Source organism: Rhamphochromis sp. 'chilingali', assembly GCF_963969265.1.
Source record: "Rhamphochromis sp. 'chilingali' genome assembly, chromosome: 4".
Lineage (NCBI taxonomy): Eukaryota > Metazoa > Chordata > Actinopteri > Cichliformes > Cichlidae > Rhamphochromis > Rhamphochromis sp. 'chilingali'.
Window position 1 is genome coordinate 692,985 of NC_137948.1, and position 25,976 is coordinate 718,960.

At 48.0% G+C, this 25,976-nt stretch overlaps 3 protein-coding genes across 6 annotated transcripts in view; all 3 read right to left on the minus strand.

Moving 5' to 3' along the window:
- Positions 1-345: 345 nt before the first annotated feature.
- On the minus strand, positions 346-5,006 carry kat14 (lysine acetyltransferase 14; the record flags this gene model as incomplete). The annotated part of the gene is made up of 10 exons (XM_080879764.1): positions 346-641; positions 723-913; positions 987-1,162; positions 1,855-1,988; positions 2,095-2,669; positions 2,754-3,188; positions 3,266-3,438; positions 3,522-3,643; positions 3,725-3,846; positions 4,745-5,006. The coding sequence occupies 10 exons, from the start codon at positions 5,004-5,006 to the stop codon at positions 468-470; spliced, it is 2,364 nt and encodes a 787-aa protein (XP_080735890.1). The 3' UTR covers positions 346-467.
- Positions 5,007-5,139: 133 nt separating this feature from the next.
- Positions 5,140-6,334, minus strand: pet117 (PET117 cytochrome c oxidase chaperone; the record flags this gene model as incomplete). Its single annotated transcript, XM_080879765.1, has 2 exons — positions 6,174-6,334; positions 5,140-5,289 (listed from the first exon to the last, which is right to left on the minus strand). Exons 1-2 carry the CDS (start codon positions 6,267-6,269, stop codon positions 5,140-5,142), a joined length of 246 nt encoding a protein of 81 aa, XP_080735891.1. The 5' UTR covers positions 6,270-6,334.
- A 15,599-nt stretch (positions 6,335-21,933) lies between these two features.
- The window catches only part of LOC308394752 (CSC1-like protein 2), a 28,830-nt gene continuing 24,787 nt past the window's right edge, over positions 21,934-25,976 (minus strand). For 2 of the 4 annotated variants that reach the window (XM_080879232.1, XM_080879230.1), the window contains 2 exons: positions 25,862-25,945; positions 21,934-24,109 (listed from right to left, as the gene is read on the minus strand). In XM_080879232.1, coding sequence (XP_080735358.1) covers positions 23,927-24,109; positions 25,862-25,945 — 267 coding nt within the window. In that variant the 3' untranslated portion in view covers positions 21,934-23,926. Of the gene's footprint in view, positions 24,116-25,861; positions 25,946-25,976 lie in introns of all 4 variants that reach the window. The other 2 variants (XM_080879229.1, XM_080879231.1) reach the window with 1 other exon arrangement.

Below are 25,976 nucleotides of genomic sequence, written 5' to 3' on the forward strand. Positions count from 1 at the left end.
AATCCTTTTCTCTTTTTCATTGTTGTTTCTGCTATTTTCTGCACACTCTCCATATGCTCATGTAAAGCTGAGGAGCACGAGCCAAAGAATTTCATTATGGGTAGATGTGGCTGCTCTGTTTATCTGTACATGACAGTAACACTTGAAACTTGGCGCTCTAACTGAAGCGCTGTTAACGTCTGCGTGCACACCGCGTGGCGTGAGAGCGCACCTGGATTTGAAATGTGCAGAGTAACAGTTCCTGCCTGTCCTGCTCGCTCCCAGCAGCGTGCTGATGGCAGACTGCAGCGAGTGGTTAGGATGGAGGGCGATCGAGTGTAAAGCAGGCGAGAGAGCAGGTGGAGCTTCAGCACGTTGGTTTTAATACCTCAGAAACACAAACAGCAGCACACACACAGTCCCAGATGTTCCTCACAGCACTGACAGCTGCACACCTGCCTCAGGTGCAGGTCAGCTGCGGACGGGGCTCAGCGCCGCAGTCGCAGAAAGAAGGCGTGGCGGCACTCTGCGCTGTCCACGGGGTAATATTTATCATAAAAGTCCAGGATGTACTCCTCGGCCTTGAAACCGAACTTCTGGTACAGCAGCATGGCGGGGTTGCTGGCCGACACGTGCAGCGTGACGTCCTTCCCCATACACGTCTGAAACACGCACAAACACACACACACGTTAGGATGGTCGCAGCAGCACGGACGCCCCGACCCGCCCACCTGCAGTCGCACCTGGATCAGGTGGTAAATCATGAAGGTCCCGATGCCGGCCCGCCTCCACTCGGGGTGGACGAGCAGGAAGGAGATGTAGGCCTCGTTGTACTTCACGTCCGGCACCATGAAGCCGAAGCCCACCACCACCTTCTTGTAAAGGACGACCACGCTGAAGTCAGGGTACTGCAGGCACTCGGATAGATCCACACCTGTGGGAGGAGCAGACGGAGGTCTGAGCCACGGCCGGACGGCGCCACGGGGCGTAACGGGCAAGCGTGCTACCTGGCCAGAAGCTGTCGTGACACATGGCGTTGACGGAGGGGATGTGGTTTGGACGGACGTAGCAGTAGTCGATGGGAGCGTCGGGTTCAGGTGCCCAGCCCGGCTCCTTCCTGTGCGGGTACGCTCGGATCTCGGCCAGCAGCCGGAGCTTCGGCGGACGGCTCTCGTAGTCCCGCCTAGACAAAAGAAAAGAAAGATGGAGAACGCGGATGTGGACCTCCATAGGGCTGTTCCATATAACGATATAAAAACATCTTTCATTTTACGCTATCGTTTGTTTCGTGGTGTCGCAAAATAAACTGTTTACGGTAATATTTTTCATGTTCTGATGTCCCTGTAGTTATTATTCATTTCTTAAAGTTCTGTCTCTTAGATTTAATATAAACACTACGGACGCACAAGCGCCTGGTTTTATGCGTCGTCGTTAGCAACAACGATGGTAAAACCATTGCATGTCCGCTTGTTTATGTTCCACATAAACCTTTCACAATAAAGCTCAAGATCCTGTTGAGACTTTTCAAAGTAAACTGAATCACATGAAAGATGCAGAGTGTTTACGGATGCTAAAAAATAAAGCTTAGACTCAAACGTTAGAACAGGCTTTTCCCCGCAGCACGCCGTGTAATAAATACTCAAAGAAAACGGCGCCGTTACAACTTATGTCTAAAAACGTGTCGTTTCATGCATCGTTAAAAACTTACAGAACTTACAGAAAATGTTACATTTGTGATTTATATCGTTATCGGACGATAGCTGTCTTATATCGGGACGTGAGATTCTGGTCATATCGCACAGCCCTAAACCTCCACCTCGCAGGAAGCTCAGAGGACTCTCCGACCACAGGTGTGGCTCTGACCCGGAGGTTTACCTGATGTAGGGTTTGAGGAGGCGGGAGGTGTACGGGCTCCTGATGGTCTGCTCCAGGCTTCCTTCGGCTCCCATCAGACGATGCCAGAAGGACACGGACGGCTGCTGGACGCCTCGCCTGCCGGAGACGCCCGTCTGTAAAACACGGACAGGTGAATCGAACAGTGTGAACGCTGCATCAGCTGCAGTGATTGGTGCACGCGGGCGCGTCACGTGGACGGACAGGAAGTGTGTGCGTTACCTGGAAGCGATCGAGAATCCGCAGCTCCTGGCTGCTGGTACAGTACTTCCCTTTCACACCGCCGCCGATTTGTGCTCCCGCCTCCTGGGCGCCATAGATCCCTCCCACCAGGCTGAGGGTGGCGCTGACCACTCGGTCAATGTCCAGCAGGGGGTGCCTCCTCTGTCGTTTTATCTGGCGAACCAGCAACTTCCTGTGGAGGCGTTTAGCCTGCGGCGTGACGGCCAACGCGAGCGGGCAAGCGTCCAGCCTTCGCAGCAGCATCCTCTCCTCGTACAGACTGAGAGCGGCGTAGCGAGGGCTCTGGGCATTGCCGGCAGCGTTCTCCGGATGAGTCGTCCTTCTGCGCTCAGGTCCCCCGCCACCGCCGCCTGCGGACAGCGGGGTGTCTTGACTTTGTCCTACGGGTTCTTCCAAGTCGTGGTCACGGCCTTCGTCTTCCTCGCTCTCTGCTTCACGCTTGATGTGAGGCGGTGGTGGGCGGAGCTTCTTGCGGGTGCCCAGGTTGGCACTGGCAGGCGGGATGTACTCTGTTCCCGGGTCGATCATCCCCTCCGCCTCCATCTCCTCATCATCTGAGTTGGAGGAAGCAGAACACGCCATCAGCGCTTACATCACATAAAACCACATGACCCTGCACCAATCAGGTGTTACCTCACCGTGGAACAACGCCTGTGGCGGCATGGCATCAGGGATAAGGTCTGCCTCCGACAGCAGGCTGGGCGTCGCCGAATGCGAGGCTGGCGTTCCCGGGGCAGAAAAGTCAGGTGAAGGCGATGGCGTCGGGCTGGTGAGTGGCGTTCTGTCTGAGGAGCTGAGCGAAGAGAAGTCAATGACCTCGCCCTTCTCCAGGACCAGATCTGGGCGCCGCCCACCACCTGCACCACGGCCTCCACCCAGTTTGACAGGCGTGGAGGCAGCGCTATGGTCTGTGTATCCGCCCGCCGCCTCCTTCTGGGCCCGCCGGATTTCTTTGGCCTCCTGAGTGCGCGAGCGTTTCTCCTTCAGCTGCATGGCGTTCTCCACGGGGTTCCGAGCTCCGCGTTTGCGCAGACCCTCCACGGTGATAATCGGGTCCAGCACGGGTTTGGACGCTGTGGGTAAATGGCGTCCAAGGTCAGAGGTCAACAGACACCGTCCAGTTGGGAGCCAGCGTTCGATCGCGGCTTACCTTTAGTCTTTGTCACAGATTTGTCCACTTCTGGTCGCAGGGTCGGAGGTCGGTTGTGGACCAGCTTCCACCAGCCGGGCTCACTGAACTCCTGCGCTCCGGAGCGGAAAAAGGCGGGGCTTCCGACCGACAGGCAGCCCGCTACCGTGCTCCACCAGGTGGACGTCTTCTTCCTGCAAAGAAGAGCGCAACACGAACGTGAGCGCCGGCACGTTAACGATGGAGAGCAAAACTTTATTGTCCGTCTGCGACCGACCTCGAGCCCAGCAGGAAGTTCCAGTGTCGACCAATGAAAGCGCAGATGTCCTCTTTCCACCTGAAATAGCCCTGCCGGCCCGTCCCCTCCAGAGACAGGTTGTACATGGCCAACATCACCACCTGTCGCAGGAAGAAGCCGCCGTCAGCACGCCGCATATCTGAGGTGTGTGTCTGTGTGTGTGGGTGGGGCTAAAGTCCTACCTGCTGCCAGGTGAGCCTCATCCTCTCAAAGCTCTCCTTGCCATCTTCGGAGCAGTCGGAGCAGACGAATTTGAAGAAGTTGTCTCCCTTCAGGTAGCTCGGCTGCTCGCCGCGGAGCTGAGCTGGGGACGATCACAGGTACAGAGTCAGCTGCTGCCGCACACCTGCTGGGGGTCTCCTAGGTTACCACCAGTGCCTGCTCTCAACCGATGAAGCTGCAGACGAGCTGGACTAACAGCTTCCTGTCTGGCTCCACCCACACCACATCAGACCTCACCTTTACTCTCATACCTGCTTACAGCACGGTCAGAGGTCACATTAGGGCTCAAATCATGTGATTGTCCATCGCGTCGTGTGACACTTAACCGAGAGCACGCTCACGCCGTGTTCTGGAGCTGGGCTAAACGGCGTTCGTGCACACGCGAGTAGGAGCTCGTGCCTGAAGGTGGCGCCATGTGGAGGAAGCTACCGCGCGCAGAAGTGCAGATCTCGCTTCAGAGTTCAGCGGGTACGACCGTTGATTCGCGTGACAGCTTTATTGAGCGCCATGTGAGACGGACCGGCCGGCACGCGGTGGGAGCACGAACGCAGCGGAGCGTCTGGATCCCTTTTGTTCCCGCCATAACGCTCTCAGCATATCGTCCGACCCTGTAGCTACAACTGTGGTGTCGCCGGGAACCCACAGACTTGATTGCGTTGGGTTGTTATAGCAACAAGGCCGAGCATCCTGTGACATCACTTGTGCGCGACATGAACGAGAACAAAGCAGGACGCCGAGGCGATGGCGTGCCTCCTGCTCGGTCCGCGGCGTTTTGTCAGACTCGTGGGCCGCAGGTTTCAATTTTCCCGAAAGACTCGCTCTCATGACTCACAGAATGACACACCTGACCAGCCAATCGGTGGCATGCGGTCTGCTGATGTCACATTTTCAGATTGCTCGGCAGCAGGTAGCGCCACCTACTGGAGAAGGTAGTGACGTCGGTCACGTCAGAAATGGAGCGCTGCGATTGGCCAGCTCACCTGCGGGGATCCACTTGTGGCAGCGGTCGCAGTAGAAAGACATGTCCTCGCAGGCCCACCCCCCGTCGGTGTCCTCACCCACGTCACTGGTCAGGGAGTCGCCGCTCTGGTCATGTGACAGGTCCACAGAGCCCTGGTCCTCCGACTCAACAATCAGCAGCGTCTCGCCCTCCACCTCCCCCTCTTCCAGACCGTCCGACGCCGACGTGCAGGCTGCCTCGTCCTCCCCTCCCACCAGCTGCTCGCCACTGCTGTCCATCATCCTGCTTCAGGTACGGCAGACCTGGGCAGGTGACCGCTGCAATCTACGCAAGAGCAGAAACATTACAGGTGACCCAGTCGTAAGGAGACTCGGGAACGCGATAGCGTAGGTCCACAACAGTGTTTACCTTTTCTCAGGTGTCCTGTGGGTGGAGCCTGGCCTCCCTGCGGCGTCTCTCCTCCTCCAGCTGTCGGGTCAGCAGCCGCTGCTCCTCCAGCATCCGCAGGTTCTCTTTCCTGCGCTCGAGCCGTTCCAGATCCCTGACCACGCCCTCACGCAGGCGCTGCACGACAAACACAAAGACCACTCATCGTTGATCAAGCTCTGGGAACATGTGAGCCCTGCCCTCATGAATCTCCACTGGTTCACTTACAGATCCTGCTTCTCACTCATTAATCCCTCAGTGCTCCGCCCCTCAGCACCTGTACACAGTCCGGTCTGCTTTCTGTCCCTTGCAACAGAACCCTCAAAGGTGGAGTCTCTCCCATAGGAGCTTCACTTCAACTTAAACACACAAACTTAAACCTTTGACCTTTTTGACTTGTGTTGCGAAGCATTCTTGGGTTTCTTGTAAGGCGCTGGAGAAAGTGATCATTATTGATCACTGATTACTGAAACAGGTGTCACAGGTGAGATGCCTCCAGCAGCTTCCAAGCTTTGTTCTCATGGTGCGAACACCTTAAACCCAGGTGTGGGATTTTCTGTTTCTTTGTTATTTAAGAGCAGGACTCGAGACCTCACAGAGGTCACACGACAGAAAACCCACCTCCAAAATAAAGGCACACCTGTAAGCGTAACAGAATCAGAAATGAAAAATCTGACCCCACTGCAGTTCTGTCAGTCACGTGTTCTGCACTCACCTGAGCTAAAGTTAACTCTGATAACGCCTGATTAGCTAACTGAGCCATAAATGTAAGGACTCATTGTTTACCTGCCAACTGAGTCTTTTATTTTGAAAAGCGTTGGAGGATGCGGTTGTTGGCTGCTGTTTATCGTCATTATCGTGTTTATTTATTATTACTCTTTTAACGTCTGTGTGACGTCACCTGTGTCCGTTCAATTGAGTTTAACCACCACCTGTGCTTTGGCGTTAGCCTCGTTAGCCCCCATGACCCGTTCCGGCACACGCAGCTAGATGTTAGCCCGGCTTGCCCCGGCCCGGCTTACCTCTCTGTCCCAGGCCTGTTTGAGGTGCACCGCAGCCACGGTGCTCACGGTCAGAACCACGGACACTCCCAGGACCACCTTAGAGACCGCGGACATCACGCTGTCTCAGCTCCGGCTAACGGCGGCTAAGGTCTTCTTCTTCTTCTACGCTCACCTGAGCTACACCGCCCCCACCGGCCGGAGTGTGGTGAAACACACGCAGGCTGTGTCGCTTGGAGTACGCATTTTAAGTGCGGTTACGTCACCGCCACGCGACGACGGTTGTCCCAATTCGAAGTGTACTTCAAATGCATGCTCCAAATGCGTCGATTTCCCCAAATACCAAGCGGGTTTTTTTGTTGTTTTTTTTATAAACTTTATTTAACAAACAATGAGTATACAACATACGAACAGATGAAGTATACAAAACAACAGAACATGAACACACAAAGCCAGGGGTAAAAGAAAAAGGTAACAATTATAAGAATACACGCAAAAATTCACATACATAAATTGTTTTGAGCGTTTTTGTTGGTGCAGTCTGATAGATTGTATGTGCATGTGCACATCCTTAAAATAATGACAGAAATATGGTGTTTTGTTAGTAAACTTACATTTATGGATAAAAAATTCAGCTAAAAGTATTAAGAAATTTATCATAAAAAACATTTCTCATATTTCTTGGGGAACTTAAAGAAACAGAATAAAACATTTTCCCATCGTAAAGAAAACTCCCTTAAAATATGGACAATAACAAACCTGCTAAATTCCTTCCAGAATCTCTGTGTAAAAGAACAGTACCAAAAAAGATGTGTCACAGTTTCTGGATGATCCCCACAGAAAGTACAATTAGTATTTATGTCCCTTTTAAATTTGACCATGTAGTGACTGGCTGGATAACATTTATGTAGAATTTTAAATGAGACTTCTTTCACCTTATTTACAATCAAATATTTATGGGGGACCATCCAGACTGTCTTCCACTCGATATCTGGAACAAATCGGTTCCAATAAGATATTATATATGGGAGAGAGACAATATCTTCTTGGCATAAACTACGTATTCTCTTATTGCTGTTACCAAGTTCCTGTGAAAAGCAGATTTTTCCTATTGGTGACTCAGCTGGATCAGAGAGAGTGACTGAGGTAGAGATCGAGCTGTCAGTGTTTTTATATAACATTAAAGTCCCTGAGGGTATGGCACCAAGCACCATTGAGAATTCCTGAACACTGATTGGAAAATTATATAGTGCAATAAAGTCGTCGTATGTAAGTAGTTGTCCTTCTTTACTAACCAGCTGAGCCACCAACAGGATCCCATTTTGGAGCCAAGTTTCCAGGAAACGTGATTTATTTTTCTATAAAATATCTCTGTTGTTCCAGATGAGGTATTTGTGAGGTGAGAAGTTGTGTTTATAAATGAGGGTCCACGTTAAGAGGACCTGCATACGGTCAATATCTTTACTAATTTTCTTATCCAGATGTAAGGAGAGAGCAGCATATGTTCATCGGGATATCCCTTCAGCTTTAGTAAGTAACACTCTACCTTTCAAAGACAAGTCCCTTTGCAGCCACTGGTTGAACTTTTTTAGGGTTTTCTGTATAATTGGAGTGAAGTTTGAAGAGCATCTTGATTTTTGGTCTTTGGATATTAGCAGTCCCAAGTATGTGACTTCTTGTTTAACAGAGATATTACAGATAGTATTTGCAGGGCAGTCTTTAATTGCTAGTAACTCACATTTTAAGATTTAGGCATAAACCAGAGGCCTCAGAGAAATCACTAATCACAGTAAGGGCTGGTGGGATTTGGTTTGCATTCTTCAAAAAGGGTGTGGTGTCATCGGCTAACTGGCTGATGACGAGCTCCTTATCAGCTATGGTGATTCCTTGTACAACACTGTTTGAAATATTAGTTGCAAGAATTTGTGTACAAAGTAAAAATAAATATGGTGAAATAGGACATCCTTGGCGAATACCACGTTTCAGGTCAAATCTCGGGGTGGAGCCGTTAATCATTTTAATAGAACTATTGCCATTTGTGTATAAGGTTTTGACAGCTTTACAGAAAAACTTGCCAAAGCCAAATTTTTCCAAACAGTGGAAAATAAATTGATGTTCAATTGTATCAAAAGCCTTATAAAAATCCAGGAAGAGAATGAAACTATTGTCAGGTATCAGATCAGAGTAATCAAGTAAATCCAAAACCAGTCTAATGTTATTAGAAATGTGTCTGTTTCTCATAAAGCCTGATTGTGTCTCATCAATAATTGTTTCCAAGACCTCTTTAATTCTGTTAGCAAGTACTAAAGCCATAACCTTATAGTCATTATTAAGCAGGGAGATGGGTCTCCAATTATCAATAAAGAGTAAGTCTTTGTTTGGTTTTGGAATAAGTGTTATGAGACCTTGAGTAAGAGAAGGAGGGAGGGTGTTGTTCTCTATACTTTCTGTAAAAACCTGCAGTAAAAACGGAGCCAGGAGATTAGAAAAGGATTTATAAAACTCTGCAGTCAAACCATCTGTGCCGGGAGATTTATTGGCCTTAAGTGCAGAAATTGAATTACAAACTTCCTCCACAGTCAGAGGGCTGTCACAATAACTTCTATCTTCCACAACAATAGATTTTAGGTTTTTAATATTATTGAAAAATCCTGTTGAGACAGCCTCATTATATTTTGAGTTGTATAGTTTAGTATAGAATTCGGCACAGAAATGTGAAATTTCTCTAGGATTGTCAGAGACAATGCCATTAATATTTAGTTGATGAATAGAGTTTGTTTTTGATCTGTATTTTTCAAGTCTGAAAAAGTAAGCACAATTTTGTTCGCCCTCCTCCAGCCACCTCTTCCTGGATCTTATGAAGGCACCCTCAGCCTTGCGTCGATATAAACCGTCCAATTTATTTTGAAGTTCTAGTAAACTTAATTTATCTTTCTCTGAGATTTCTTCTGGGGACTTCTGGTAATAAGAGGCAATTCTGCTTATTACTTCCTGTTCTTCCGCTTTCCTTAATTTAGCAATTTGACTCCCGTATCTTCTCAAGAATTTGCATGCTTCAAATTTAAAGAGTTCCCAATTGGTACAAAAGGACTTCTCTCTGTTAGCTTTGTTCCAATAATAAACAATTAAGTTATTAATCTGCATGTTAACCATTTTATCTTTTAGTAAAGAATTATTTAACTTCCAATAAGAGAATTCATGAGGTATAGTATCCAGTGGCAAGTATATTAACGGTAATATTATCTTTATCAATTTTAAATCATGCTTTTTATTTGTTCTTGTTTCTAATGTCTCTGTAAAGCACTTTGAATCACCTTGTTGTTGAATTGTGCTATACAAATAAACTTGCCTTGCCTTATCAATACAGTCAGAAACAAGCCAAAAGTCAATACGTGATTGCCTGGATCCTGTCTTATTGCTCCAAGTAAAGAGTCTATCATCTGGAAATTTTTCTCTCCAAATATCCACAAGATTAAATTTTCCCATGAAATTTTTTAAGTTTGCACTGTATGAAGACTGCTGCCCTGGAGGCCACCTATCAACCGTATTGTCTAAAGCAATGTTAAAGTCTCCACCAATTAAGAGGACTGAATTTGGGTATTTGGAGAGCCAGAAATTAATTCATTCTTCTAAGGAGTCAAGTAATTTATCATTTTCAGTTTTATTATTGTAACCATATATATTTACTGCAATGAAAGTACTGTTATTGTGTCTGATTAGTGAGCAGAGGTAGTGTCCTAAGGTGTCAGAGTCAGAGTGTAACACATCTCCAGAAAAAGAATTTTTAAGCGTGGCAACTCCAGCAGAACGCTCAGAGCCATGGGACAACCAGACTTCATTACCCCATTGTGATTTCCAAAAATTTGTATCAGCAGGTGTGGAATGACTCTCTTGGAAAAAGCAAAAATCTGTTTTAAATTGTTTGGCAAATAAAAACAAAGCTTTGCGTTTACATGTTTGTCTTAAACCCCTGGTATTAAGAGAAACAAATGAAAAAGACAAAGTTATTAGAAAAAAGAAAGAGAAAAAGTAAGTTCTAAACTTCTACAGCTAAGAATAGATCTATAGGATAAGGGGACCGGGTGCTGCACAATTTAGGTAGTAGAACAGTAAAAACCCTGAGTGACTAAGCTTACAAAAATACAGTATTTAACTATCTACTATGGTTTAAATATAGCTTTTTATAGATAAACACACTCTTCAACACAAAGTAAAATTTTAACCTGAGGGTGAAAATATCAAGTTCACCATGTAAACAAGCTCACAGAAATGTCATTTCGGAGACTGAATAAGCGTCTCTATGAAGGAGGGAAAACTTCTGATCCACTGATGAATCCTCGGCCTCCCACGAAATATGCCGGCTTACCCTCCTTACGGGCTTTGTCTATCATCGGCCACAGTTTGTCACGACGTTCTCTGTCCTCCCTGGACAGATCTTCAGCGATCCTCAAATGATTGTCCTGCAGGTAGGAGGATGTTTTGGCTGCTTTCCACACAGCATCTCTGTAGATTCGGGAGGTGAACTGCACGATGATGCCTCTAGGTCTGGTGCTACCTTGTCGCTTGGCTCCGAGTCGGTGTACGGTGTCGATGACGTCAGGCAGCCTACGATTTTGTTCTGGCAGAACAGACTGGCATATCACAGTCACCTTTCCCCTTACGTCTTCTTTCTCAGCCTCCTTGACTCCATGTAGTCTGAGATTCCACCTCCTGGAATATCTTTCCAACTCAGATATTCTCTGTTGGCAGTTGTCCACTCGACCTTCCTCTTTAGTTACTTTTTTTCCAAGTCGCAAACTTTCCCCTTCATATCTTTCATTTCCGCGCACACAAAATCAATCGTCTTTTTGAGACCCTCAATCTGGAGCGTATTCTCTCTCACCATGCTCTCAATGTTATCAGACCTGGTGTTTATTAGTGCTGACAGACGAGAAATTATCTCATTTACATCAACTGGGTCAGAGCTGCTGCGTTCGTACATCAACTTCTTCGGAGCTGGCGATTTGAGAGGTGTAACAGGGAGAGGTGGGAACTCATCCATTTCTTCTTCGGCTAACTTGAGTGCCACCGTAGTAGCTGCGTAGTTATGGAAGCTATCCATTAGCACGTTGCTGGACGTAGCACTCTCCTCGTTAGCATTCTCAGGCGCTATCTTAGACTTGGAACTTTCCAGTCCCCTTTTCGCTCCTTTCTGATTCGGCATTCTGCTGCTTCTTGCCCTATGATTGCTGTATCTTCTCTTATTTAGTGAATTGTTAGTGTTAGCAGCATAAAGCTTAGGCTTTACCGTTGTTCACGAACTTTTTGTGCAGAACTCGGTAGAAAGCGTCTACTCACTCCGCCATCTTGGCACGCCCCCCCCCCCAAATACCAAGCTTTTTTTTTTTTTTTTTTTTCCCCCCAAATACCAAGCGTGGTCCGGTGCATGCTTCGTGGTCCCATATATCCCACAATTCATAGCGCGGCGGTGGGTGTGGATAATTTTGCAAAATACGGCAGAAGGGAGCGGCCGAAGAGGTTTTTCTTTTTTTTCCCAAAACTTTATTGAAATTATAAAGCGAACAGTCAGTCATTCCAGTTCAGTTTGTACAGTAGACGTACAAGGCAAGTAAGAGTAACAATATACAGCACAATGAAATAAGAAGGATAAATAAAGAAAGGATAAAAAAGAAAAAAAGAAAAAAAAGGGGGGGGATGTGACAGACTTCATAACAACTTTGTACTTGAAAGTTGTGACAGCTCATTCGTTAAACATTTCTGAAAGAATTTCAATCAATGATAAACCTTTTTTGAGTTTAAGTAATATTCAATTTCAATCAAAAACAAATTAAATGATGGGGTTGAGTCTTGAAATTTACATTTATGTATGTGGAATTTCCCTAATAAGATGGAGCGGCCGAAGAGTGAACTGTCAAAAGTACTGAATATGACGTCACTTATTTATGTGCGAATGTTTAATAATTAACGTCAGTCATATATCCACAAACACAACAAGCTGAAAGTCAGATATATATATATATATATATATATATATATATATATATATATATATATATATATATATATATATATATATATATATATATATATATATATATATATATATATATATATATATAAAAGCAGCTGGATAGCGTAGTGGTTAAACTACACGCCTTTGGAACAGAGGATCGCAAGTTCGATTCCTGCCTGGGGCGTCTGTATCCAGTAAGGGTCCTAAGGCTAGACCCCCTATGCTAAGCAAGCCTACCGCAGACATGAGCGAGACAGGCATGCCGGCTCGGACGTCGCCCGGATCAACAAGGTCCGCGTCAGGTGTTGAGGAACCAGGGCACCCTGACGAAAAGTGGGCTACTGGAACAAGAAGGCATCGGTGGGCAAGGGACGAAAACAGGGCGTTGTTGGAATGCTACTACGCAAGTAACCCCGGCGGAAGGGGCTACATGAATAGGATGAGGGACCTATGGATTCTTCGATACCCAACATCCACAATGACGGCGAAACAACTAGTAGCTCAGTGTTCCAACATTCGAAAGAAGGGACTGCTCTCACAGCTAGAGATTGACGAGGTACAACACAAATGCTACGGCAAGGAGGAGTCAGGACGCCAGGTCAGGGGGGAGATATCATCACCCCCACCCGAGATTGGGTACATAGCCCCAAGTGCGATAGGAGAAGGATCGTTGAGTGCGAGAGGAACTGACCTGAAAAATAGGATCATGGCCAAGCTTGAAACCTGGATCCCCCGTAGCCAGTTACCAAGATTACGTGAAGTACCCTCAGAAGGTCTGCTAGATGATGTTAATGCAGCAATACCTACAACCACGATTACCGACACTAACAAGCTGATCTACAATACGGCAGCAGTGATCAGTGAGATGCTTGGCTACAAGTTGAACAGCCACAAGGGGCAGTACCCTCCATGGAGAAGGAGGCTAGAGGGCAAGATCAAAGTAGCACGGAGGGAGGTTAGCCAACTAACAGAGTTGCAGAAAGGTGCGACAAATAAGGTGCCTAAGAAATACAGCAAGCTGTCCATACCTGAGGCCTTGGAAACTGCCAAGCAAAGACTCACAGCCTTGGCCAGCCGCTTGAGGAGGTACACCAGAGAGATAGAAGGCAGGAGAATAAACCAGCTGTTCTCCACAGAACCAGCAAAGGTGTACTCTCAGTGGCAAGGGAACAATAAGAGAACAGCACCACCAAGGCTGGAGACGGAGCAATACTGGAAGAGCATATGGGAGAAGGACGCAACCCATAACGGCAATGCTCAGTGGCTAGTGGATCTGAGGGCAGACCACAGCGACCTCCCTGAACAGGGTCCAGTAACCATCACAGTGGCAGATATCCAAGAAAGGGTCTCCAGTATGAAGAGTTGGACAGCACCAGGGCCCGACATGGTTCACGCCTACTGGCTGAAGAAGCTGACTGCACTCCACGAGCGTCTGGCAGCACAAATGAACCAGCTGCTAGTTAACGAGAGACACCCGGAATGGCTAACTGAAGGCCGGACGGTCCTGATCCCCAAGGACCCCAAGAAGGGACCGGTCCCCTCCAACTACCGACCAATAACCTGCCTCAGTACTACATGGAAGCTCCTGTCAGGCATCATATCGGCTAAGATGAACAGGCACATGGGTCAATACATGAGCGGGACACAGAAAGGAATTGGCAAGAATACCAGAGGCGCAAAACACCAGCTACTGGTAGACAGAACAATCAGCCGAGACTGCAAGACCAGACTGACCAACCTGTGCACTGCCTGGATTGATTACAAGAAGGCCTATGACTCAATGCCCCACAGCTGGATACTGGAATGCCTAGAATTGTACAAGATCAATGGGACCCTAAGAGCCTTCATCAGGAACTCAATGGGGATGTGGCGTACAACACTAGAGGCCAACTCCAAGCCCATAGCACAAGTTACCATCAAGTGCGGGATCTACCAAGGAGATGCTCTGTCCCCACTGCTGTTCTGCATAGGCCTGAACCCCCTCAGTGAGATCATTAACAAGACTGGCTACGGATACCGACTACGGAACGGAGCAGTTGTCAGCCACCTCCTGTACATGGATGACATCAAGCTGTATGCCAAGAGTGAACGAGACATCGATTCACTGATCCACACTACCAGGCTATACAGCAATGACATTGGAATGTCGTTCGGACTGGAGAAGTGTAGTCGGATGGTAACAAAGAGAGGGAAGGTAGTCAGAACTGAGGGGATTGAACTACCAGAAGGCAACATTGCAGACATAGAGGACAGTTACAAGTACCTGGGGATCCCGCAGGCAAATGGGAACCATGAAGAGGCCGCTAGAAAGGCTGCAACCACCAAGTACCTGCAGAGGGTCAGGCAAGTCCTGAGGAGTCAGCTGAATGGTAAGAACAAGATCCGGGCCATCAACACGTACGCCCTGCCCGTGATCAGGTACCCTGCTGGGGTAATAGGCTGGCCAAAGGAGGAGATAGAAGCCACTGACATAAAGACAAGAAAGCTCCTGACCATGCATGGAGGGTTTCACCCCAAGTCCAGCACCCTGAGGCTGTACGCTAAGCGGAAGGAAGGGGGCCGGGGACTGGTGAGTGTCAGCACCACAGTCCAGGATGAGACAAGGAACATCCAAGAATACATTGGGAAGATGGCCCCAACTGACCGAGTGCTCAGTGAATACCTCAGGCAGCAGAAACCCAAGAAAGAGGAGGGAGACGAGGAACCATCATGGAAGGACAGGCCCCTGCACGGTATGTACCACCGGCAGATAGAGGAGGTGGCTGATATCCAGAAATCCTACCAGTGGCTGGACAAAGCTGGACTGAAAGACAGCACAGAGGCACTAATCATGGCAGCACAAGAACAAGCTCTGAGTACAAGATCCATAGAGGCTGGGGTCTATCACACCAGGCAAGACCCCAGGTGCAGGCTGTGTAAAGATGCCCCAGAGACAATCCAGCACATAACAGCAGGGTGCAAGATGCTAGCAGGCAAGGCATACATGGAACGCCATAACCAAGTGGCCGGCATAGTGTACAGGAACATCTGTGCCGAGTATAACCTAGAAGTCCCGAGGTCAAAATGGGAGATGCCCCCAAGGGTGGTGGAGAATGACCGAGCTAAGATCCTGTGGGACTTCCAGATACAGACGGACAAAATGGTGGTGGCTAACCAACCGGACATAGTGGTGGTAGACAAACAGAAGAAGACGGCCGTAGTGATCGATGTAGCGGTTCCGAATGACAGCAATATCAGGAAGAAGGAACACGAGAAGCTGGAGAAATACCAAGGGCTCAGAGAAGAGCTCGAGAGGATGTGGAGGGTGAAGGTAACAGTGGTCCCCGTGGTAATCGGAGCACTAGGTGCGGTGACTCCCAAGCTAGGCGAGTGGCTCCAGCAGATCCCGGGAACAACATCGGAGATCTCTGTCCAGAAGAGCGCAGTCCTGGGAACAGCTAAGATACTGCGCAGGACCCTCAAGCTCCCAGGCCTCTGGTAGAGGACCCGAGCTTGAAGGATAAACCGCCCGCAGGGGCGTGCTGGGTGTTTTTTTATATATATATATATATATATATCATAATAATCTGACAATAATATAATATTGGCCATATTATATTAAGTTGTTTAAGAGGATTTAAAGAGCTAAGTGCAGTCTAAGTAACACCAGAGGGTGGCAGTAATGCAACTCCGATGGATGCAAGCTGCCGTTAAACTGGAGGAAGAAGAAGAAGACTACAAACGTGCATCGTCCTCTGTCTCAGCGTGTTCTGTTGTTTGGTGGAGGTCATATAAACGAGAACAGCCTGTGTAAACGTCCTGCACCACAGAGGCGGGAATTTTAAAGCCGGAGGAACATTTGGGTCTGATTTACTGCCTCACAGAGACAAACAGAGTCTGTGCTGACAGCTGTGAACAGCAGCACTTTGGGCCTTATGCACGTGTTTGCTTCACTCCCAGGAGAGAATTTTAAACGTCGCTTCAAACTCTGTCACACACAGGTTACCTGATGGTTTGGTTCACGTAGGTTTCCACACGTGAGTCACCTGCTGCTCCTTGGCAGGTGAGGCGCAGTATTCCGGTGTTGGTCAAAGGAGCTTGCAAAGAAAAGCGTCTGGACTTCTTTAAGTTGCTTGAAGACGTTTCACCTCTCATCCGAGAAGCTTCTTCAGTTCTAAGGTCAAATGGTGGAGAGTCCCAGATATAAACCTAGTGGGAGTTTCCCCCCACAGAGGGACAAAGGACCCCCTGATGATCCTCTAATCGCCTGAGCCAAGGTGTGAAACTGGGTGTGGGTCCCAATCAGCCAGAGTTTCGGGTGTGTTCATTGTGAAACCTGGCCCCACCTTATCATGTGATTTTCTGAGGTCAGATGGCCCAGGATGTGAGTGGGCGTTAAGGCGTCTGGGAAGGATCTCAAAATTGGATTATAGATGGCAGAGAGTTGGTGTCGTAAACCACCGCCTCTGTTCAAAGATGGTCGCTCACAGTGGACGTAGATGACCTGGATGACTGAGAACCTTCACAGACATTCTGGTGTTGGAGGTGATGGTTACAGACGGGTGAGAGCAGCACTGAGCCGTACGTTCATTAAGTATGAATACAAAAGCTGCTGCTTCTATTTATTATAGTAGAAACCAGCTCAGATTACAGAGAGAAAATGAACCAGGCCCAGGTTTCAGTGACCGCTGCCCCCACCTGAGCTGGATAACCTTTGAACCTCACTGTCACAAAATCAAAACTGTCACCTTCATCTCTGGAATATTTATTATTTTAATATTGTTCATCTATTAATAGAAACACGGAAGCTGCACACATCCGTTCCCTTGGAGTTTAATGTGCTCCACAAATTGCACACCGGACGGTTTGTCAAGCATACGTGTGATATCAGCACAGCTCCACAGCACCCCCTAGTGACCGCCAGCCACGGGCTGCCCTCAACACCCGCTGAACCGTGACGTGCTGCTCAGGTGTGGCTCGGAGTGAAACGGACTGATGTGATTGGTCAGAATCAGCCGGAGTTCAGCTAAATCTCAGCGCAGGCCGCTGCCAGCACTAGCAGCCCAATATGAATAGTAATCGTTTATTAACCCTTTATCTGTCTGGGAATCACGGCTGACCTTTGGCTCCGCCCTGACACAGGTGCGTGATCCTGAAACGTGTAATGAGACAGAGCGTGACGCACAGCAGCGTGTGAACTGCAGCGCTGTGAGGGAACCCTGTGATCACGGAGCTGAACCTGCTAAAGCTGCGGTCCTGAACTACGTATAAACTGTATAAAAGGGGTCACAGCATGAACATGCAAACATGGAGGGAGCATGCTTTTTGAACAGCTCCTCCTCCTCTGCCATGCCTGAGTCAAAAGCTGTGAAAGTGGTCACATGACCACGCCGGGCACTTAGAACTTGAGCTGTCACACCTGAGGCCACCTTTATCTAACATTGCCACGTCCTCCTCCTGCCTGTGGGTGGAGGGAGGCCCAGATGCTTCACCTTGCATACAACTCAGGGGGAGTCCCTGGTACGTGACACTTAGTGAGGTCGTGACCGTTGAGGCGGTCCTAAGAGTCGTTGACTCGACTGTCATGTGACTCTTTGGAGTGGAAATGGCAGTTTATTCCACCTCTGAGGTGGAGGCCTACACAACCAACCATCGGCAGGTGATTAACGCTCACTCACACCTCCACCTGTGAAACAACTGAATTCAGCTCAGATCTTCTCACGCCCGATTGGCCGATCAAGTCGGGCCAGTCATATCTGAGCATGCTCACCACGGGTATTATAGCTTTTACCCCTCAGCTGTAGAAGACGTCATCCACAGAGAGGTGAGGCAGGGTGGAGACGAGTGTGACAGGAGAGCAGCAGGAGTGAAACTGAAGGTTTGGAGGTGGAGGCAGATGGAGTAAAATCTAAACTTCATATTTAACGTTTAGGCGGCTCCGATTTCAAAGTCCAACATCTGCAAACAGCTGTAAACATGAATGTGATTAAAATAACAACAGACTGGAATCAGCAGATAGAGCTCGATCCATGACGGTCACTCAGCCGGTTCAGGTGCAGCAGGAGGGGAGGAGTCTTTGTCCCAAAACGTCGGCCACATCCTCCAGAGGACCCGGCCTTCGTGGTCTATGTGGGCCGGGTCCTTCGAAGACCAAGAAGGTCAGAAGTGCGAGGCTGTGAAATGGGATGGTCCAGCCTTCAGAGTAGCGTCACCGCTGTCTCGGTGGAGTTTAATAAACTCGACTGTCTGCTCCTTGCTGTCTAAAAAAATAACAGGACACTGGAGGAAACTCTCGACCGTCTCACACTTCTGCTTAATCAGTTTTCTGTTCAACGTTATTGTGAAAACCACCCGTGGGATTAATAAAGTTTTATTTAATCTAATCTAAGGTAATAACTTTAATCTCAGCCAAACCGATTTACTCACGAACAAATAAAACACAGAAAAAAGCCCAACAATAAAATTTTTAAGTTATCTGAGTGACTCATACAGTGGGGCAAAAAAGTATTTAGTCAGCCACCGATTGTGCAAGTTCCCCCACCTAAAATGATGACAGAGGTCAGTAATTTGCACCAGAGGTACACTTCAACTGTGAGAGACAGAATGTGAAAAAAAAATCCATGAATCCACATGGTAGGATTTGTAAAGAATTTATTCGTAAATCAGGGTGGAAAATAAGTATTTGGTCAATAACAAAAATACAACTCAATACTTTGTAACATAACCTTTGTTGGCAATAACAGAGGTCAAACGTTTACTATCGGTCTTTACCAGGTTTGCACACACAGTAGCTGGTATTTTGGCCCATTCCTCCATGCAGATCTTCTCGAGAGCAGTGATGTTTTGGGGCTGTCGCCGAGCAACACGGACTTTCAACTCCCGCCACAGATTTTCTATGGGGTTGAGGTCTGGAGACTGGCTAGGCCACTCCAGGACTTTCAAATGCTTCTTACGGAGCCACTCCTTTGTTGCCCGGGCGGTGTGTTTTGGATCATTGTCATGTTGGAAGACCCAGCCTCGTTTCATCTTCAAAGTTCTCACTGATGGAAGGAGGTTTTGGCTCAAAATCTCACAATACATGGCCCCATTCATTCTGTCCTTAACACGGATCAGTCGTCCTGTCCCCTTGGCAGAAAAACAGCCCCATAGCATGATGTTTCCACCCCCATGCTTCACAGTAGGTATGGTGTTCTTGGGATGCAACTCAGTATTCTTCTTCCTCCAAACACGACGAGTTGAGTTTATACCAAAAAGTTCTACTTTGGTTTCATCTGACCACATGACATTCTCCCAATCCTCTGCTGTATCATCCATGTGCTCTCTGGCAAACTTCAGACGGGCCTGGACATGCACTGGCTTCAGCAGCGGAACACGTCTGGCACTGTGGGATTTGATTCCCTGCCGTTGTAGTGTGTTACTGATGGTGACCTTTGTTACTTTGGTCCCAGCTCTCTGCAGGTCATTCACCAGGTCCCCCCGTGTGGTTCTGGGATCTTTGCTCACCGTTCTCATGATCATTTTGACCCCACGGGATGAGATCTTGCGTGGAGCCCCAGATGGAGGGAGATTATCAGTGGTCTTGTATGTCTTCCATTTTCTGATGATTGCTCCCACAGTTGATTTTTTCACACCAAGCTGCTTGCCTATTGTAGATTCACCCTTCCCAGTCTGGTGCAGGTCTACAATACTTTTCCTGGTGTCCTTCGAAAGCTCTTTGGTCTTGGCCATGGCGGAGTTTGGAGTCTGACTGTTTGAGGCTGTGGACAGGTGTCTTTTATACAGATGATGAGTTCAAACAGGTGCCATTCATACAGGTAACGAGTGGGGGACAGAAAAGCTTCTTACAGAAGACGTTACAGGTCTGTGAGAGCCAGAGCTTTTCCTTGTTTGAGGTGACCAAATACTTATTTTCCACCCTGATTTACGAATAAATTCTTTACAAATCCTACCATGTGGATTCATGGATTTTTTTTCACATTCTGTCTCTCACAGTTGAAGTGTACCTCTGGTGCAAATTACTGACCTCTGTCATCATTTTAAGTGGGGGAACTTGCACAATCGGTGGCTGACTAAATACTTTTTTGCCCCACTGTATATCATGTTTAACCTGAGTAGTGAAAGACAGCGGGGGTCTGAAAAGGATGAAGCCGGGTGTCCGCTGCTCTCGCCGGGTTGAGTGACCATTGAAACCCCCGGTCAACTATCGAGCGGGTGGTCTAACAGACGTCTTCGAAAATGTCGGCGCACTTTTGCAAATATGTGATGTCTTGATAAATCGAGCAGATATTTGATGTTTGCACAGCTACTTTCTCGCTTGAAAATATGTTCAAAGTTTATTTTGTGACCCAGAAAGATTAATAAGAGTAGTATTAAAAACTTAGTAGCGGCCGCCATTGTTGGAAACTGGAATTGGCTGGGCCGCGCTATGAATCCTGGGATATGGTGGACCACGAAGGACACACCTGACCCATCCTTCTAATTCGGGGAAATGAAGGACGCATTTGTCGGCCACATTTGAAGGAGTTGACGAATTGGGACAGCCTTCGTCGCCTGGCTGTGACGTAATCGGCCTTCAAATGCGGCCTCCGAAGGATTCAGCTGACGTTTTGGGACACAGCTCCAGAGACAAAAGCTGACGTCCACCGTCTGTTACCATGGTAACTGACTCAGAGTTTCAGTTAACCCTAAAAGTGTTTATGTGGCGCGCTCACTTCATACCTGCCATGCGCTCACTTCTCCTGCCTCAGGGCAGATCCATGTTCAGGTGTGACAAACAGAGAGCACGAGAGCACGGATGAAATCAGTTTTATTGATCAGGAACATAAATAAGACGAAGGTGTCACTGTACACAAACCAAAGTCCAAATAAATAAGAGTCACAGCAATAAATTAAAGCAGGACGTGGACGACAGACTGCAGTTCGATGGCTATTTACACACGTTTTTACACAGTTTGTCGCTTGCTTCACGCCTCGCTTCACGCCTCGCTTCACATTTTTCTTCTTCACATTTCAGGAATTTTATTTTTAAAAAAAGAAAAAACAAACAAACCAAACAGCACGAAGCAGCGGCTCGCTTCCAGAAACCTTCGAGTCCCATTTTTCCACACAAACAGTCCCAGGGCTCCCGCAGGCCGTGACCGCTGAAGCCCCCGAGCTCGTGTTTGGTTCTGCCGGGTCTGTGCGGCTCCGGTCGAACTTCAGCCTCTCTTTCTGAAAATGATTCTATGCCGGTGCCCTTACACAGACAGGAACAGGAAGCAGGTCATCACCTGCGAGCTGCCGAGCTGAACCTTGAGGATCAGGCTCGACTCCACCTTCAGGTTCATCTGCGTACAATCATGGGCGGAGCGGCGGGGAACATCAAACAGAACACGACACCCGGACACGAACGCTGCAGAGCTCCAGCATGCAGCCGCCCGCCAATGCCAGCGGCTGCAGCTTTCATAGTCCAGCTCCGTGTCCCCACACACACACACACACACACACACACACACACACACACACACACACACCAAACAAAATCTGATGTAAACATTGTTTTAGAGAAAAAAGGAACAAAACAAAACACACCTGAGACTAGCTCCTCCCCATTCTGTCGCTAAGCACTTATGTTACTCTGCAGAAGCCACACCCCTTGACCTGTCTTTGTGATGATGTCACCACCAGCCAAGTCAGTTGCAACTTGATGTTTTCTACATCCCTCCAACGGGAGGCAGATCGGCACCACGACCACATGGAGCGTGAGCTACGAGCCTGCTCACCTCTGACAGCCGAAGACACAATCAGGTGTAAATCAACTGGTTAACCAGACGACTGGTTAACCAGACCACTGGTTTCACCGCTGCGTCCCTGTGGCGTGGCCCTGCTAGCATCACATGCAAAACAGGGGAAAGTGCTAGCTTAACTAAACCATCACCTCTTCATTGTTGTGCGGTTTCAGACCATTTAGTCTTCATTTAACAGAATGCGAACCCCGGGCTAGCAGGCTAGCGCTGTGTTAGCCTGCATGCTAACAATTAACAGTGCATCATTCCTATGTGTCTGAGTTGTGTGCTTGAAGCTAACAATGACTCAGCAGTTCTGTCCTGGTTCTAAACCAGCCGTCGGTGTGAACGAGAAGCTAGGAGTAAGTTCAACTTTACACAGCTTCATCCCTACTAACGAGCTAATCAGGTGAGTTTTATTAACTGGAGCCAGAGCTAGGCTAACACTGCACTATCGGGACGACAAACTAAGTTATTAGCTTTAAAGACAAGAGCTAACAGGACAAAGGGTCAGTATCTTTTTTCATGGACTGAAACATCCTGATTATTAGTCGCTTGCTCTAGCTAGCCAAGGGTTAGCTTCAGTCAGATAAACCCAGCTAATTAGCTAAAAACAGTCATAATATGATCATTAGCATGAAATAAACAGTGATTATTTGTTTGAGGGACCAGCGGCACATCTAGGAAGCTGTGGCTCATTATTGGATGGAAGGAGCTCGTCGTACCGCGGCAGAGATGAAACCATCGATTCGCACCAGTCGGACTCTATCTAAAACTTTATTGATGCGCGTAGAGACCGAAACGGCATGATTATATATTTCTAAACTTTTGTACGAAAGTGAAAGAAAAAAATGCTGAACTGATTCTACAGTAGATGGATGGCATTTTCATCAACGCCTGGTGAACCCTTTGTGATGTAGTCTGTTTATAAGGAGCTAACACAGACAGACGGACAGCACACACCTTCAGTACCTCCAACTTCAGGTGTTCAGGTAAAAACATCCCGACGAAAAGCGCTGCTCTTCTTCTTCATCTACCCGAAGTCGAACTACCTGCTGCTGAAAGTCATCACAAAGTTCATCCCACCTCTGAAAAGAGTTCAGATTGCTAAACCTACACAGACACAAACATCCCTGTTCCCTTTGTCAGGTGTTCATGATTTAAGGTAGTTCAGGTGAACTCAAACCAGAAAAGAAAGCGTTGTTGCATGGAGAGTTGTAGTCCGACGGCGAGGAGTGGTCCAACTGAAGCCAGCAGGCGAGAGGAAGCTTAACGTGTTCGCTCGCCAGTACAATCCGGCAATGAATGACATCGTCCAAAGGTGCGACAGTTTAATCCTAATCCTGCACTCCTAACAGCATGCAGGTACAAAAACTAAAAAAACAAAAGCCCCACACTCCAAGGTGATTCGCTGAATGTACTGGCATTCAGAGCCACAGAACGGAGGCGAGGACGGGCCAGCAGAGAAGAGGGATGACAATGCGTCTGCGTAAGCGAGGTTTCTAACACTATGAGAACTGGCGGTTGGCGAGTTGTTTAACGCTCTGATTCTGGAGTACGGTGATGACGCAACAGGCGCTCACTATGCGGAGAAAAAAAGACAGCGTCAGCATCAGCTTGGACCCCTGGAGGGGTCGGGTTCAGGTGACCCGTAGTGGGATCAGAAATCAAGACACGAGTGCGAACAAAGAATCCAGCCCAGGCACAAGTTTTTAAAACCCACCCACCCAACCCAAGAAAAAGAACTTTTGGCTTTGTGGTTATATACAGTGATTTCCTGTGGACACAGTCTGATGTCCATTAAGGATCCACAGGCGTGCAGGACTGGATGTTGGCGACCCGGCGCCGGCATCAAAGGTCAGGGTCAAGTCTTCAGGCCAAGAGGGGGTGGAGCTAACCGTGAATCTACTGTACAAGTGTTTATGGGTGTAGTGATTTTCCAGTCAGCTTTATCTGTAACTGTTGTGTGGGTATGACCCTCTACTAGCTCCGCCCCCTTCCTCTAGCACCACCCCCAGCTACTGGTGCACTTCGTTGGCGATCAGACTGTCCTCCCCCGACTGGAAATCCGCCTCATTGATGCTGTTCCCTCCATTCAGCATCTCCTCATCCTGCGATGACCCTCGGTCCTCCTCGCTGCTCCCTCCGCCAGGCTCGTCCGAGTTGGGGTCCTGGAGGACCTGGGCGATGTACATCTGCTGCTGTTGCTGGAAGGAACATAAAAACAGGTCAACCACCAGGAAGAGACATGACCACAAAGAGAACTGTGACGTGATCCGATTTCTATAAAAACGTGTTGTTTGCTATCTTCTTGATGCATGCTCAATCATCCAGGTGAGTAAATCTCCAAAAGTCAATTCTGATTGATTGTTGATTCTCAACAACCACTGATCAAAGACCATGGGTACCATTCACAGAGAGTTGGGGAATGGCAGCTTAGCCTTCTTAGACTGTGAGATTTCCATCAGTAATGGAGGACATCTAAAAGCTGACGTGTACCGTAAACCTACACATACGGATCAGTATTTAAGGTTTGACTCTCATCATCCACTGGAGCACAAACTGGGAGTCATCAGGACGCTACAACACAGAGCGAACACCATCCCCACTGACACAGCGGCCAGGGAGGCAGAAGAACATCAAGAAGGCCCTGAGTAAATGTGGTTATCCCAGCTGGACTTTTGTCAAAGCTGGGAAGGCGCCTAAAGAAAGCTCCAGCTGATCCAGGAGAGAAGGACAACCGCTGCCCAAGAGAAAACCTGTAGTGATCCCGTACGTGTCAGGAGTATCGGAGCAGCTGAGACGCTTTTTTTCTAAACATCAGGTCTCTGTGGCTTTTAAACCCCAAAACACGCTGCGCCAAAAACTGGTCCACCCCAAGGATCGGGTCCCCCAACACAAACAGAGTAACATAGTGTACGCTGTTAAGTGCAGGAGGATTGCCAGGATTTATACATTGGGGAAACCAAACAACCTCTGGCGAAGAGGACGGCACAACACAGAAGAGCCACCTCGTCAGGCCAGGACTCTGCAGACTATTCACACCTACAGGCCAGTGGACACTCTTTCAATGATGAGGATGTAACATCCTGGACAGGGAGGAACGCTGGTTTGAGGGCGGAGTCAAGGAGGGAAAGACCATCTCTGAATCAAGGAGGGGCCTAAGGGTACATCCGTCACCATCTTACAATGCTGTGATTGCAGCCATTCCCCAACTCTCTGTGAATGGGACTCATGGCCATTGATCAGAGGTTGTTGATCAGTGGTCATGAGAATTTGCATAATTAAGATTAAGGAGCTGACCTCCCGGCCCATTGTTCCTTCAGTGGGCTGGTGCCAGTCATTATGCAAATGTCCTGTTTATAAGATTGGAAACCTGAGACTGAAGAAGTCACCTGGATGATGATGAAACGTTTCTCCCACTGAAAACGTCCAGATGAACAGAATCAACTTTTGGAGTGTTGTTTGCTAGTTGTGATTCATAAAACTTGTGTATCTCAACAAGTAGGGAACCATCGGTAACTTAGGTCCAAGGTTTTCTAGAGAACTAGAAAGAATGTTTTATTAGCTTATGGATAAAATCAAGAACTACAAATCTGTTCTCCCTTCAGTGCAGTGATTGAGAGACAAGTTAAATAAGGTAAGAGCAGATCTTTGAATTTGAGCTTGGTGCTTTTTGAACCTTTCAGTGTTTTATGAGCTGTACGGGAGGATCAGTCCAGGAAAGGCATTCTGATAAAATCTCACACCATCTCCTAGTTTGTCTCAGTTTTGGTTTGCTTTGGTGAGTCTGCCTGCCTTTCTGGGCCCACAGACTCAAACAGCTGTGAGTGTGTCTAAGGCGGACTAACCGAAGGCCTCAGCGGCCCCGATCTCCGGCGGTACTGAGACCCGTTTGATGAAAACCTGGGGGAGTGGTTTGTTGCAATCCCAATAAAGACAACATGCGTCACCTGAGATTTGGTGGTGGGTGAGGACGAGGGACGAGCTGGACGTCCGTTCTCGACAGCGTCCACGTCGTTCTCCTTTGTGTCGATCTGAAATGGAGATGCTCGGAATAAGACGCTG